Raw genomic sequence first — 14,282 nt, forward strand, 5'->3', positions numbered from 1 at the left:
TGTATGGCAGTGAAAGTTGGACCATAAGAAAGGCTGAGCGCCAAAGAATTGAGGCCTTTGAACTGTGGTGCTGGAGAAGACTCCTGCGAGTCCCTTGGACTGCAAGGCGATCAAACCGGTCAGTCCTAGAGGAGATCAATCCTGACTGCTCTTTAGAAGGCCAGATCCTGAAGCTAAAACTCAAATACTTTGGCCACCTAATGAGAAGGAAGGACTCACTGGAGAAGAGCCTAATGCTGGGAAAGATCGAGGGCAATAGAAGAAGGGGACGACAGAGAATGAGGTGGCTGGATGGAGTCACTGAAGCAGTAGGCGTGAGCTTAAATGGACTCCAGAAGATGGTAGAGGACAGGAAGGCCTGGAGGAAAGTTGTCCATAGGGTCGCGATGGGTCGGACACGACTTCGCAGCTAACAACAACAACAACATATATTTTTTGCTGACTCCAAATTATTTTCTTAATACTCGCCACCCATTTAGAACTAGCACAAAACACAGACTGCGCTGCTATGAAATGGCCCCCGTTGCCAGTCCCTCTTTTGCTTCAATAACTGCAATCAGCAGATTTTTCTCCCTCATTCACCCTGAAGTTCCTTTTGAATGGAGGAGGAATAAAAGGGAAATACAACTTGACCATTTAGCATAGCTGAAGACGGTGGAAGCCTGCTTACTCTCGGCTTTTTCCAGGCTCTCAGCCTGAAGCTGCTTGTCTTCTATGTGTAAACCAATTTGAAATGGATTTCAACCCCTTCTGCTTTGACCACAATGATAGCCCTAAAGCCATATTTATCCTAGCACGATTGGTAAATTCCCGTTTCTTCCTTATCCCTCCTGCACCAGTTTAAAAAAAATGACATGATAGTTTTTGCTGTCTCTTGAGTCAGAAGAGGAAAGTGGCTGAATTTTTGTCCATTTCAGCTGGTTAAAAAAAAAAGACAGATGCATCCTTTTACGGAGATATAGAAAGAGGGGAATCTTGGGAGATTTCTGATCCAGGGAAGGCTGTCTTTGAGCAGTTACTTGAGCAGCCCTTGAATTAACCAAGGAGAGAAGCAACCTAGAACTAAGGAGAAATTTCCTGACAAGTTAGAACAATTAATCAGTGGAACAACCTGCCTCCAAAAGCCGTGAATGCTCCAACACTGGAAGTTTTTAAGAAGAGACTGGCCAGCCATTTGTCTGAAATGGTATAGGCTTTCCTGCCTTAGCAGGGGGTTGGACTTGATGACCTCCAAGGTCCCTTCCAACTATTATTATAAAACTTTTATTATTCATAAAACAGGAAACTCAGTTAACTGAACACTCAAATTGACTGGCACTAATGGTTGACACGGGTTGCTGCCAGCATCCTAGGTATCAACCAGGAGACCTCCTTAAAATGTAAGATGTTCCCAGTAGCGCAGGTTTTTTTGCAGCTTTGCTGGAGTTATGGCAGGAAGCTGCAATTTCTTGATGTATTTTGCAAAGTTTTGGACATAGTTCTCAGTGCCCCGATGACAATGGGTATCACTGTTACACGTTTCATCCATAATCGCGCATTTTCGATGGCCAGGTCGTGGTATTTCGTAATTTTTTTTCCAGTTCTTTTTCTTCGACTCTGGCAATTATTATTAGTATTAACTATTATTATCATTATCATTATTATTATGTTCAAAGTTACAACGGTAATGGAAAAAGTGATTTATGACCATTTTTCACAGTTACAACCGTTGCAGCATGCCCACAGCCACGTGATCAGAGTTCAGACACTGGGCATCTGACTCATATTTATGACCGTTGTAGCGTCCCCTGGGCCGCCTTCCGACAAGCAAAGTCTATGGGGGAAGCCAGATTCATTTGAACAACCATTACTAACTTAACAATTATCTCACTTAGCAACAGAAATTGTGGTTGTAAATCTGTGGTTGTAAACACCTATGTGGAGGTGCTAAGATTGACTTTCAAACTTTCCCAAAAACTACAAGGTAAAATACACAACCTGAGTCTTACCCACCACTTAACTATTAATCCCACGAAGAGACTCTAGCGGGAACAACAAACACACTTGGTAAAGTCAGGATTTTTTATTAACTTCTGCTATCTTATCTGCTGCAAGGCAGGAAAGATTAGCTGGAGGTCTCCACGCCTCCAGCCCAGCACTTGCCCTTTCGAGCCATCTAATCTTTGAGGACTTTCACTAATACCAAAGGCAGCAGGAGAGCTTCTGGTAGATGACCAAAAACCGACTGAAAACGGGCCTGGGGGGGGGGGAGAAAGCTGGCGGAAAAAGAAAAGGAAGAAAATCTGTACAAATAAAAAAAGCAGAAGTTGCGTGGCGGAATTAAGGCTGTTGCACCATTTTCCAGATCTATCTTATCAACCTTTCCAGGTTCATTTCAGGAACGAAGGTCACTCTGCCCAAGAAGGAATTACGGACTTCAAACCTTGGCATTAATATTCATCAGAATGGAGGGGAGAAAAGTCGAAACTACTCCCGATGCTGCCTAGAAAGAGAAGCGGAGAAACCTTTTGATATACAGACATTTGTGGAGGAGCGCCTTTGGCGCATATTTGAAGAAAGGCAGTGCTTTTTCTTTTTTTTTTCTCCCCCTTGAAAATTTCTTCAACCAGCCGCTGTGCCAACTTCTCTTTGGGCTGGTGATTTGGGACAATCTACACCGGAGAAAGTAGTCGGTGCTGGCTTAGCTATTCCTCAATGGATTTGATGTATTTTTCATACGCCTCTTCAGTCAAGAGATCGTCCAGTTCAGAAGGATTATCCACAGTCATTTTGATAAGCCAACCTGTGAGCAAAAAACAAAAAAACACAAATCAGGGGTTGTTTGTTTTTTTAAAAAAACCCACCACAAAACACCAGGTCTCCTGTAGTTCGAGTAAATGCTACTCTTAGGTCCACTGGCTTTCTCATCTTAAACTTTACAAATTGTTGTTGCTGTTGTTCAGTCACTAAGTCAGGTCCGACTCTTTCCGACCCCATGGACTATACAGTAGGCCAGGTCTCCTGTCCTCCACTGTCTCCCGGAGTTTGCCCAAATTCACGTTCATTGTAAATCAAGAAACTATCTGTAGTAAGTCGCAGATATTATTGCATTGTTATGATTAAAGCAATTCCTGTGCCGGTTTTAACCAAGCTAAACCAAGGGAAATCGGAGAGCTGCTTTTCTGGTTGCAAACTGCCAAATCTTTGAAAGCGAGGTTGAAAGTTTGCACATGTTCAGTCGTTAGGTCAGAACTGAAGAAGCTTCTTGGATGAGAAGCGAAACGTCTTCAAGGAAAAGCAAAGAAAGTCCAGTTGCCTCTTGAAAAAACACCTTGGTCCTGGATAACTGAGAACCTCCACAGACACAGCCAAAGCCCCTTTCCTTTCTCACATGTATTGTTTGGGATTGTTGTTCAGTCACTAAGCTGTGTCTGCAACTCCATGGACCGTAGCCTCCTCCCCCGTCCTTCCCTGTCTGCTGGAGTTTGCCCAAATTCAACTTCATTGCATGAAGGACACTATCTAACCATCTCCTGCTCTGCCAATCTCCTTCTTCTTTTGCCTTCCATCTTCCCCAACACCAGCTGTTTCTCAAGGAATCCTCTCTTCTCATTTGGTGGCCAAAGTATTTAAGCTTCAGCTTCAGGATCTCTCCTTCCAAAGAACTTTACAGAGAATCCTCACTTAACAACCACTTGCTAGCGACCAAAGTTACAACTGACTTCCCAGAGCTAATTGCAACCCAATTTCAAAGTTTCTACAACTGTATATGCACACCCTACGGTTATGTGATCGCATTTGGGGTTACTTAGCCAACCAGCCTGCGTTGATGGCTCTTTGCAGCATCCCGTGGTCATGTGGCTGCAATTTTTGGCATTTTTGTTTGCCAGTTTCCAGTATTTACTTCCAATTTAGGGCAAAAAAACCCCCACCGATCGGGGGAAAATGAGTTCGGTTAACAATTACTACAAAAAGGTTGCACAATCAGTCATGGTCACACGGTGACCCACTTAACGGCCACCATGACTTACAACTTACCGTTGTAAGTTGAGGACTACCTGTAAGGCTAGTGCTCTGCTGGATAGGTTCCAACAGTGTCGTTGTGATATTAAGCAAACTCCCAATGACCTCCCACCGTGACCGAATGTAACCGACCCATCACAAGACCCACCACAAGCCTCTCACCGATGACTCACACCTGACCCATCACGGACCCTCACTTGACACACCCACACCCCAAGCCCTTACACACAGAACACTGACATCCCCTCAACTCTGCTGAAGAGGTTACCTAGCCTGAAAACCAACCCCTCAAGCTCGGAGAACGAACGGTCACCCTCATCCTAACCCCGAACTGCAGATATTTGCCACTGCTGCGAATTCTGCAAACCAGGAACTTTAGGGAAATGGGAGTTCCTTCTCTTACCATCTTGGTAACAAGATTTGTTGACCAGGCCAGGATTATCAGCCAGGGCAGTGTTAATGTCTGTGACTTCTCCCGTGATGGGAGAGTAAATTTCACTGGCAGCCTTCACACTTTCCAAGGCTCCAAATTCATCTGGAACATTAAATGGGAGAAAGCAATTGGTATAGGAATCCCAAAACGAGAATTTCCATTTGTACGACATGTCAGGTTGAAGGTGGCTGCTGGATTGATGGCAGATCCTACATTCCCCTCCCCCCCATCCTGGTTTTTTGCTTTCTACCTGTCCATCCTCCTCCTCCTCCTCCTCCTCCTCCTCTTTTGGTAATCATATAGTTGTATTTCTCATTGTGTTATCTTTCATTGTTTGTTCATTGTTCTATTCTCTTCTGTTCTGTTCACGCTCTTTCCCCCCCCCCATCCTTTTTATTGTTCCAAGCCATCCAAAGTAGCCCCAGGGTGGCAAATAAATAAATAACAGGCAAAAATGCCAAGTCCAGCCTGAACATCTGGCTGTATAATAAACCATAATAGGCACCTTGGCTGCAATCCCAAAACAACTGGAGCACCACTTGAACACCTTCAGCATCGACAAATTTATGACCCGCCAATTGGAAAAGGCGGATTTACTCAGGCATCTGAAACACCACCAAACATCCACATCGGCCTATTCCCAGGTCCTTGGGAAGGACTCCACAGGTAGACAAAAATGCGAACATCTGGCTAATGGTGCAAGAAATCATAATAATAACAGCAGTTGTAAATCTGCAGCCGTGCAAGCAATCTAGCTGAGCTTGTCCTATCAATAGAAGCTGGTAGTAGCTTAGCAGAGTGTTGACCCTCTATCTGGAAAAGGTTTAAAGCTGCATATATTTGGGGGATTGGAGGGCACACACAGCCTTGCTAAATCAGGAAAGAACTCCACATGTAATTTTATTCTTCAAAGACCTTTTGCTAGGTTTCCATGAAGCAGCTACCATTTTGGAAACGGCAGTCCTTCAAAACTTGTTTTCTGCCTGGCATCTTGTAGGGCAAGTAGCTGGGGGCAGGGTGGGAATAGGTCTGCTCTTCAGAGGAGAGAAAAAGAAATCTTTTGGCCACACCTGCATCCTTTAAAAAAAAACATACTTAAAAGTAACTTTATTCACCCAAAGATGACATTGCTGCTTAATTAACGTTTTACTTTTGGGAGAGGCAAGGTTTTCTTTTTAAACACTAAAAAACCCGCTCACCTTGTTTGTTTAGCTTCGTTCCAATTTCTGGAAGACTGCAATAAACAACATCCCCTAAGGCTTCCTGAAATGAAAAGTTCCTGCATCAGCAATGACTTAAGAGAAGTGGATAACGGCGGTAGAAAATTTGAGCATTTCGTGGTGGAATGTAAGCAGGAAAGAAGTCCACGCACCTCCCACTTTTTTGCAACGTGGACAGGGAAGCCCAACCCCTGGCTCCAAATAGGAGACGCTTTCTTGCACTCCTCATATTGTCCTTAAGAAAGAGAGCCAGTTGGGAGCCAGTTTGGTTTAATGGTTAAGGCTCCAGGCTGGAGAGGAGGAGACGGTGAGTTCGAGTCCTGTCTTAGCCACGAAAGCCTGCTGAGTGACTTTGGGCCAGCCGCCAGGAGACTGTGAGTTCAAGTTCCATCTTAGCCTTGAAAGCCAACTGAATGACTTTGGGTCAGTCACTCTCTCTCAGCCCAACCCACCTCACAGGGTTGTTGTTGTGGGGCAAATAGGAGGAAGGTGTGTTGGCTACGTTTGGCACCCTGAGTCATTTGTAAAAATAATTAAAGGGGGATAGAAACAAACCAATGAATGCATGATGTCTGGCAACAGCCTTCAGAACTGCAACTTGCAGAATTCTTCACCAATCTAGTGGCCCCCAGCAGAGGTTGTTGGGAGCAAGCAGAAAGTGTGTTGTTGTTCACAAATATAAGAACAGCCACTGCCACTCAGAAAGGGTTGCTGACCCACTTGGACAATGTCAGCTTGACTTTGAAAAGCCGACATAACAAAACAGCCTTTGCTTCTCTCCTGGTGAAGTCACCACTTTATCAAATATCCAGAAGAGGAACCACAGGATGTGCCTCGGCTGCATGAACCCCCTGAAACGTATCTTTCGCACCTCCCAGATCCTCACTCCTTTGGCCAAAATTGTCAGAAATGAACAGCGCCACTGTCGCCAGTTTAAAGATGAAAGCATATCAAAACATCTGCCCTGAAAACCCTAAAATGAGATTTGGGGGAAATATGTAGGATGTCTTGGCCCAATCCTATTCTGGGTCGTTGTTCAGCCAATTGAAGCCTTCATCCTCTCCACAAAAACGTTAAGTGCAGGTAGCCCTTGACGTACGGCCACAATTGAGCCCCACATTTCTATTGCTAAGTGAGACATTGGTTAAGTGAATTTTGCCCCATTTGACGACCCTTCTTGCCATAGTTGTTAAGTGAATCGCTGCAGTGGTTAAGCTGGTGAAACGGTTGTTAAGTGAATCTGGCTTCCCCCTTGACTTTGCTTGTCAGAAGGTTGCAAAAGGGGATCGCATGATCCTGGGACGCTGCAACCGTCATAAAAATATGAATCAGCTGCCAAACGTCTGAATTTTGATCACGTGACCACGGGGAGGCTGCAACGGTCGTGAGTAGGAAAAACAGTTTTTTTTTCAGTGCTGTTGCAACTTTGAACGGTCCCTAAACGAAGTGTTGTAAGTCAAGGACTACGTATATTGCTCCTGGTAATCTAAAGTCGGCCTGGTCCTTTCTTACACTATGAATGGATTTTCTGCAACGAACCAGAGAGAAATTAAGAGAAACACTGAGGCATATTATTTCCCCTCAGCTTCTAAGTTTCTTGGGATGAGGCCAAGCCAGTGAGGCAGGAAGAGGGCAGAGCCGGGGCTGTCAGTCACGTTTTCCAGGCAGGCTATGAGGTCCAAGTCCACAAACTGGCTTTGTAGGCAGAAATGGCCGTTAGGACAATCGAGAAATCAAAGAGCAAGGCCAACCGTCGATGCCAAGAGCCAGGGAGGGTTACAAACAGTACCTGTGCAAAGTTGCTAATTCCTATCGTTCCGATACCGTTTTCAACGGAGATCCATTCGTGCTTGTCTGTAAACCGACGAGCTTAAAAACAAAAAAACAAAACAAATGGGTCAGTTTTAAGGCTCTGTATTTGCACATCCCTTTGCAATCCTACTTACGTTCTTCTAGTATGAACCCCCAAAACTGAATCTTGAGCTAGGAAACCCCTTTTTATATGTAAGGCGTAAAGCGGTAAATCCTATTTAAGAATTATTATTTTTTAATGTGTTTGTACCTGCTTAGGTTATACTTCAGTGCTTTTCCCTGTCTGATCAGTCAAACTTTGTCAAAACTTTCCACCTGTGCTGGACCCGGCTTTTGGTTTCTTCATTACTCATAATATTATTCACCTTCTGCAGGTACAAAAGTTATTTCCATACTTGCTTCATTATTATACATTATGATGATGAATATTATTGTTAATGTGCAAAGGGCTAGCTCCTTGAGAAGGCTCTAATGCTGCTAAAGGTGGAAAGAGAGAAACGAAATAACCAGCAGCAAGGTGGATGGATTTGATTACAGCAGTGAAGGGAACACCATGGAAAGAGATGAAGGATCAGGTGGGGGGGGGCAGATCATCTTGGAGGAGACCCCAATCTCACTAACATTTCCAGAAAGGCTTGAAGATATAGCTCTGCATCAGGTCTGGGAGCCAGTAGAATTATGGAAGGTATGACATGGATGCACTGTTTCTCATGTAGGGGCTGTACTCTCCCAGATTATTTTAATTATTTTTAATGTTTGTCTTGGGGCTTGGTTATTTCTATTTGTTTATTGTTTTGACTGTATGAGTTGCCCAGTGTGAGTATACACAACCACATATGTGAGATGGGGGCTAAGAAATTAACTACGAGGTGGCTAGAAGTTAAAACTGAACCGGTGGCACAGAATCGATCTGTTCGTAAAACCTGTCAAATATTATGCAAAGGCACACATTTCACTCATATCCAACCTAATAGTAGAAAGGGATAAATAAGGCGCTAAATAATAGAAAGCAAGCAAGCAAGCAGATATTTTGTTCTCCTATCACACTCCCAACCAATACTTTTTTCTTTACTGTCCTGCCCTCCTTTTTTTCTTTTCTTTTCTTTTCTTTTGCACTATTTCCTTTCCAGATGATACAATTCCACAACTACTGCGCACATTCAGTTCTCTCTGGACCAATTTGCAGGAGATACCGTGGGCATCCCTGGTTGCATTTTATTACAAAAAAATATGAATATAGCTATCTTGCTAACCCACACAATATGTTTGTCTTTACAGAATCACAGAGTTGAGAGGGGCCATTTTTGTTTGATGAAGGCCAACCTCATCAAGGCTGGAATTCAGTTGAAATCATCCCTAAGAAATTGCAATCCAACCTCCATTTAAACCTGTGCACTTCCCTTAAGTAATGGTTGGAAGACCTGAAAGACCAGGTTAGGGACAAAGCATCATGCAGATTATCTAGGTCAGAGGTCCCCAAACATTTGGGCACCAGGGACCGGTTCCATGGAGAGAGGTTTTTCCACGGACCGGAGGGTGGTTGGTTTTGTGTGCTGCCTGCATCTCATGGATGGGGTTTTGCTTGTTTGTGTGGCTCAGTCGCTGGGATGCCATGGCCCAGTACTGGTCCACGGACCGGGGGTTGGGGACCCCTGATCTAGGTGATTGCTAGGAGTCAACAGCAACTTGATGGTCCATAATCACTATCAAATTGGCCTTATTCCTGGGAACATTTTCCAAATTTTGCAATAGGAAGACTCCCTTCAGAACGTGGTAAGTCCTAGCAAGTCTTCTCCCATGACTCACAGCTAAAAGTTAAATATTTCCAATTCTCTTGTCTCCTTTACTTTAATCCGTTACTGGACACACCACTGAAAGCAGGACCAAAGGAGTGCAAAGATGGTCTGTAGACCTAGATCTTGCACAAGAGCATTGCTTACAAAACCCAGTTAATGCCTCCGGGTCCACAACCAGCCCCCTTTTTTTGCTTTTCAACAATCCCATGGGATACTTTGAAATCCCACGGCATGCCAGTGCCATAAATCCAAAGAAAGTAATTCTTTACAGTTGGATTAAATCGTTAGCCCGCCTTTAATACTTTATAAACAGCTCGGGGCTGCAAACATCCCTAATACCCCTTTCTCCTCCTATTTTCCCCACAACAACAACAATAACAACAACCCTGTGAGGTGGGGTTGGGCTGAGAGAAAGGGACTCGCCCCAAGTCACCCAGCCCAATTTCTCCAACCAGGTCTCCGCACCCGTGCAGGATGAGGGGCAGCCTAGAATCCAGAGTTTACCTATTGGAAATTGGGGGTGGGGGTCGGAAACGCACTGAACAACGCACCTCCGTGGAAAGGTTTGGCGGCTTGAAAGCCTACTCAAAATGTACACCCGCTCTGCATCAGAAACTCAGCCTGGACTGGAAAGGCAGGCTTGATAACGCTCCGCCGTTCATTTGTTTCGTACCGCGGGCCTGTCCAGGAAACCAACCGCCTGGGCGCGCTGGCCCACGCGTGAAAGCCAAGGGCCTCGGCTTCCAGGAAGCGGGCTCCGCTTCAGATTCACGGCAAGCCTGATCCGACTCCTGGCATCCCCCCACCCCACCCCGCGAAGCGTGCAAATCAGCCGGCACCGAGCGGAGCCTCACCAGCCGCGCCCCGGGGGCGCCCCACCTGCCCGGCTGCGGGTCCCTGGCTCCGACTCAGCGCCTGCTCTGCAGCCGTGCGGGGCCTCCGGCTAAGCGCCCCGGCGCTCGGGCCTTGGAGAGGGGCGATCCCCGGGCAAGGCTGGATCCGGAGCAGAGACAGCAGGGCGGCCGGCCGGGCGGGCTGGCTGCTTCCCGCCGCGCTCCGGCGCCCGCCTCTCCTTGCAATGGCGCAGGAGGGCTCCGCTTCCCCGGCCGCCACTCACCGGCCAGCAGCAAGGCGGGGCTGGTGCAGAGCCGCCGGGCCTCGGGGCTGCTCCGGGCGCCGCTGCTGGGCCAACACGCCAGCCAGGAGCCGCCGGGCCGGAAGGATCCGCGCGGCCCGGCCGCCGCGCCAAGCCCGACCCTCCGCAGCGCTCGCCAAGCCGCCGTCGTCGTCGCCGCCGCCACTGCCATCGCGGGGCCGCTCCGCGGAGAGGCGGGCCGGGCCGGAGGGCAAAAGCAGCCGGGCAAGAGGAGGGGAGGGAAGAGGCGGGCCTTCCCGGCCCGAGGGGGCCTGGCCGGGCGAAGGGAAGGGGTGCCGCGCCGGGCGGAGTCGCTGCGCGCCGCGGCGGAGAGCTTTTCCTTCCCTCCCTTCTCCTTTGCCCCGCGCGGCGCGCTCTGGAGTGGAGGGACTACAATTCCCCTCTTCCCCGGCCTGCGTAGGGGAAGAATCTGGGGAGCAGCTGTGGAGGGGGGGGAAGGTTGGAGAAAAGTGCCAGGATTGAACCCACCGGAGAGGTTTTCTGCTGGGTGCTGCGGGAATAGACACACACACACACACACACACACACACACACACACGGAGAGAGAGGCAGCTGCAAAACTGGGAAAGCTACTTTTTGGGGTGGGGGGTGGGGGTGGGATGGCGACCCCCCAGCCGGCCCTCCCTGAGCTCAGCGAGGAAGCTGGACAGAGTCAGATCTGGTTAGTGGACCAGGATGGAAAGCTCAGCAAGCAGGTTGTAGAGTTGGCCAGAAACCTGGGAGGGTTAAAAAGGTAAAGGTAAAGGTTCTCACGCACATGTGTGCTAGTCGTTTCCAACTCTAGGGGCCGGTGCTCATCTCCATTTCAAAGCTGTAGTGGTCCCACCATAGTGGTCCCTATTTTTCTACTTGCATTTTTACGTGCTTTCGAACTGCTAGGTTGGCAGAAGCTGGGATGAGTAACAGGCGCTCACTCTGTTACGCGGTACTCGGGATTCAACCCGCCAAACTGCGGACCTGAGCCACTGCATCCAGTCAGATCTGCTTAGTGGACCAGGATGGAAAGCTCAGCAAGCAGGTTGTGGAGTTGGCCAGAAACCTGGGAGGGTTATGGCCAACCAAATCCTTCAGGAATCTGAGCAAGGATACAGATGCCAGCAGTCAAGCTGGACCTGGGAATGCTTCACTAGTCTTCAGTGGTGATAAACCTTTTTTTTTTTTACTTAAATTGTATCGGTTGTTACCAGGTTTTGTTTTTTAATGCACTTCCTAGATTGCCACATGTATCTTTTCCTTAGAAAACCTGACTAAACATCCGTTTTTGTTCTCTGGAAAGTAGGTTGGACATCCCAGACAAAGCATTTTTTTGAGGAATTATTTTGGCTAGAGAAAAAAAATGGGTGCATACTGCAAATCCATTCCTCCAAGAAGGGGTATTTTGTTTAATCTCTTACATCTGGGGATTATATTTATTAGGCCTGTAGTGGAAAATATGATATCAAAAGGACTGTTTTTCTTCGTCTTTTCAATTTCCACCCATATATGATGATATTTGTATGAGAGCCAAACATTTCCATGGGGAAAATTTTACAGGAATATGAGACGTGTCAACTGCAAGTTGATATTGCAGTTGCAAATTTTTAATTAACTCAGCTGCAATTATGCTTTAATACTTAACATTTATTATATCACACTGAGAAATAGGGACAGGAAACAGCCATGCACACCTTAGAAAGGAATCCTGTTCTATATAGCTTAAGAAAGTATTTCTATATCTATAGCAAAATACACATTCAATTTATTACAGGTCAGTTTGAAGCTTTTGATTCCTAAAAATGAGCTCCCGTTTTCTACCACGGAATTTCACAAACTCAGAAATCACAAAGTTTACAAGTTAACCACACCAGCTACAAATCCACATGAGAAGCAAAATCTTGGGTGAGCCATTATATGTCATTCCCAGATGCTTGCAGCTGCTTGCCACAAACTGGAACGTGGTCATTTTTATATTTAATTCCAAAAAAACTGCACATTTTCTTCAGTATGAGGTCCACTATCTCTTCTTCTTCTGAAGCCTTAAAAAAAAAAAGAAATGTTATGAGTGTTATAACGCTGGATTGCTAAAAAATAAAATAAATAAAAATAGAGCAGCATTTCTCAACCTTAGCAAAATTTAAAATGCACGGACTTCGACTCCCAAAATTCCCTAGCTGAATTGGCTGAATTGACAGTGAATTGATGCCACAAAATCAAGAAAAGAGAAAAGATTCATCTTGCAAATCAAAAGGTATTATTTAATGCAGAGCATCCTAAACCTGATATTCTCCACGTGTATTAAATGCCACCCACCCCCCAGGCAGTATAGCCAATGACTAGCCTATGCGGGACCAATGGAAGCTGTAGTTCAGCATGTGAGAACCTACCATGGGGAAAATCAGCAAACAAATAGTCCTTGATTTATGACTACAATAGAGACTGAAAAGCCAAGCAGCCGTTAAGTGAACCAGACTCAATTATGTGACTTTTTTCGTTAGGCAAATCACCACTTTGTAAAGTGAAGCATCGAGTAAATGCTTCTCCCACTGGCTGCTTGTCGGAAGCCAGCTGGAAGGGTCTCAAATGGGGATCACGTGAGCCCAGGATGCCGCAACCATCGTAAATACGTGCTGGTTGCCAAAGGGCCAAATTCTGATCACATGACCATGAGGATGCTGTGACGATTGCAAGTTTGAGGACCGGTTGTAAGTGGCTTTGTTCAGCGCCCTTGTAACTTTGAACAGTCGCTAAACGAACGGTTATAAATTGGGGACTTCCTGTATCGAGATTCCCTCCTCCTGCAGTGACTTTGCCTTGACGTCAAGAGTGGCCAGCCTTTTGGTGAACAGCATGGTCACTTCACTGGAGAACAGACGAGGATGGGCTGCATCGGACGGCGAACAATGCCAGTTGAACCAAGACGCATCAAGAGTTGGATTTCCCATTTTTGTGGCTTTTTAAAGAACGTCTTTCGACTTTTCTTTTTGGGCAACTGCACTACCGTGTTTTCCCGAAAATTAAGACCCGACTGGGAAATAAGCCCCAGCGTGTTTTTTTCAGGATGCTCATAATATACGTAAGCCCTACCCCAAAGATAAGCGTCAGTTAAGATCCTCAGCCAGACGGATGCATTTAGGACCATATTTACCCCAAAATAAGACCTAACCGGAAAATAAGTCCCAGTGCAAAAATTAATATATAAGACCTGGTCTTATTTTTAGGGAAACAGTATATCCATTTTCAGCCAAGCACTGGTTTCCCCCCCCCCTCTGTTTTCATTATTTCCTTCAACAAAACGGCAGAAAAACATTCTGAGAATTCCACCGTCCACACCGGGTGGTAAAGAGTCTCAAAGGACTCCAGAGGCCCCCAGAATCAACTTTGGGACTTTCTTCGGGTCTCCTTTAAACTGAGCTGAGATTCGATGGAACAAACCTGATAATGTTTCTGCTCCTCGCTAAAAGCCACCAGGATGACAGAAATGAAGAGGTTCAACACCACAAACGTCATGAAGATGATGCAGGAACCAATCAAGAAGGAGCCCAAGATAGGATTGTAATCCAAGACCTGTAATTCGAGAAATGTTATTAGTCTATGGGGGGGGGGAAACATAGAAGAAAAAAAATGTTTTTATAAAGCTGCTTAAAAACTCTAAGCAGGGCAGTAGCTGCCGCGTGGCCTGGAGGCAGCTGAGATTTTGATTCTGCTAGCTAACGGGAACAGGAAGCTAGCTAACCTGGATATATTGAATAGTCCTATTTCAATGCTTATGATTTTATTTCCCCTGTACAATTTTTACAGTTGAATAGGTAAAACAAATATTTTTGATCTGGCATAACAATAAGTAAAATCTGTTTTTTAAACCCAGTACATACAGTACATACATG

The 14,282-nt window shown here is 46.0% G+C and overlaps 2 protein-coding genes across 2 annotated transcripts in view; both read right to left on the reverse strand.

Annotated features, from left to right (window-relative positions):
* Positions 1-2,042: 2,042 nt before the first annotated feature.
* Positions 2,043-10,678, reverse strand: GCSH (glycine cleavage system protein H). Its single transcript, XM_081335933.1, has 5 exons — positions 10,381-10,678; positions 7,445-7,524; positions 5,635-5,698; positions 4,406-4,537; positions 2,043-2,782 (listed from the first exon to the last, which is right to left on the reverse strand). The coding sequence occupies exons 1-5, from the start codon at positions 10,568-10,570 to the stop codon at positions 2,685-2,687; spliced, it is 564 nt and encodes a 187-aa protein (XP_081192059.1). The 5' UTR covers positions 10,571-10,678; the 3' UTR covers positions 2,043-2,684.
* Positions 10,679-11,425: 747 nt separating this feature from the next.
* Positions 11,426-14,282, reverse strand: part of PKD1L3 (polycystin 1 like 3, transient receptor potential channel interacting) — a gene marked incomplete at its 5' end in the record, with an annotated part of 62,299 nt that continues 59,442 nt past the window's right edge. Inside the window, 2 exons of the mRNA XM_081335671.1 lie at positions 11,426-12,434; positions 13,831-13,962. Of these exons, the coding sequence (XP_081191797.1) occupies positions 12,306-12,434; positions 13,831-13,962 (261 nt within the window). The 3' untranslated portion in view covers positions 11,426-12,305. The remainder of the gene's footprint in view (positions 12,435-13,830; positions 13,963-14,282) is intronic.

Source organism: Vipera berus (genome assembly GCF_964194415.1).
Source record: "Vipera berus genome assembly, chromosome: 10".
NCBI classification, from domain to species: Eukaryota; Metazoa; Chordata; class Lepidosauria; order Squamata; family Viperidae; genus Vipera; species Vipera berus.

What these genes read in the sequence shown, in the direction of transcription:
- GCSH (XM_081335933.1), bottom strand. Translation starts at nt 10,570, where the DNA reads ATGGCAGTGGCGGCGGCGACGACGACGGCGGCTTGGCGAGCGCTGCGG. An exon ending in AACGAAGCTAAACAAACAAG is followed by an intron (nt 4,538 to 5,634) that starts GTGAGCGGGTTT and finishes TTAATGTTCCAG; the next exon opens with ATGAATTTGGAGCCTTGGAA. An exon ending in CAAATCTTGTTACCAAGATG is followed by an intron (nt 2,783 to 4,405) that starts GTAAGAGAAGGA and finishes TTTTGCTCACAG; the next exon opens with GTTGGCTTATCAAAATGACT.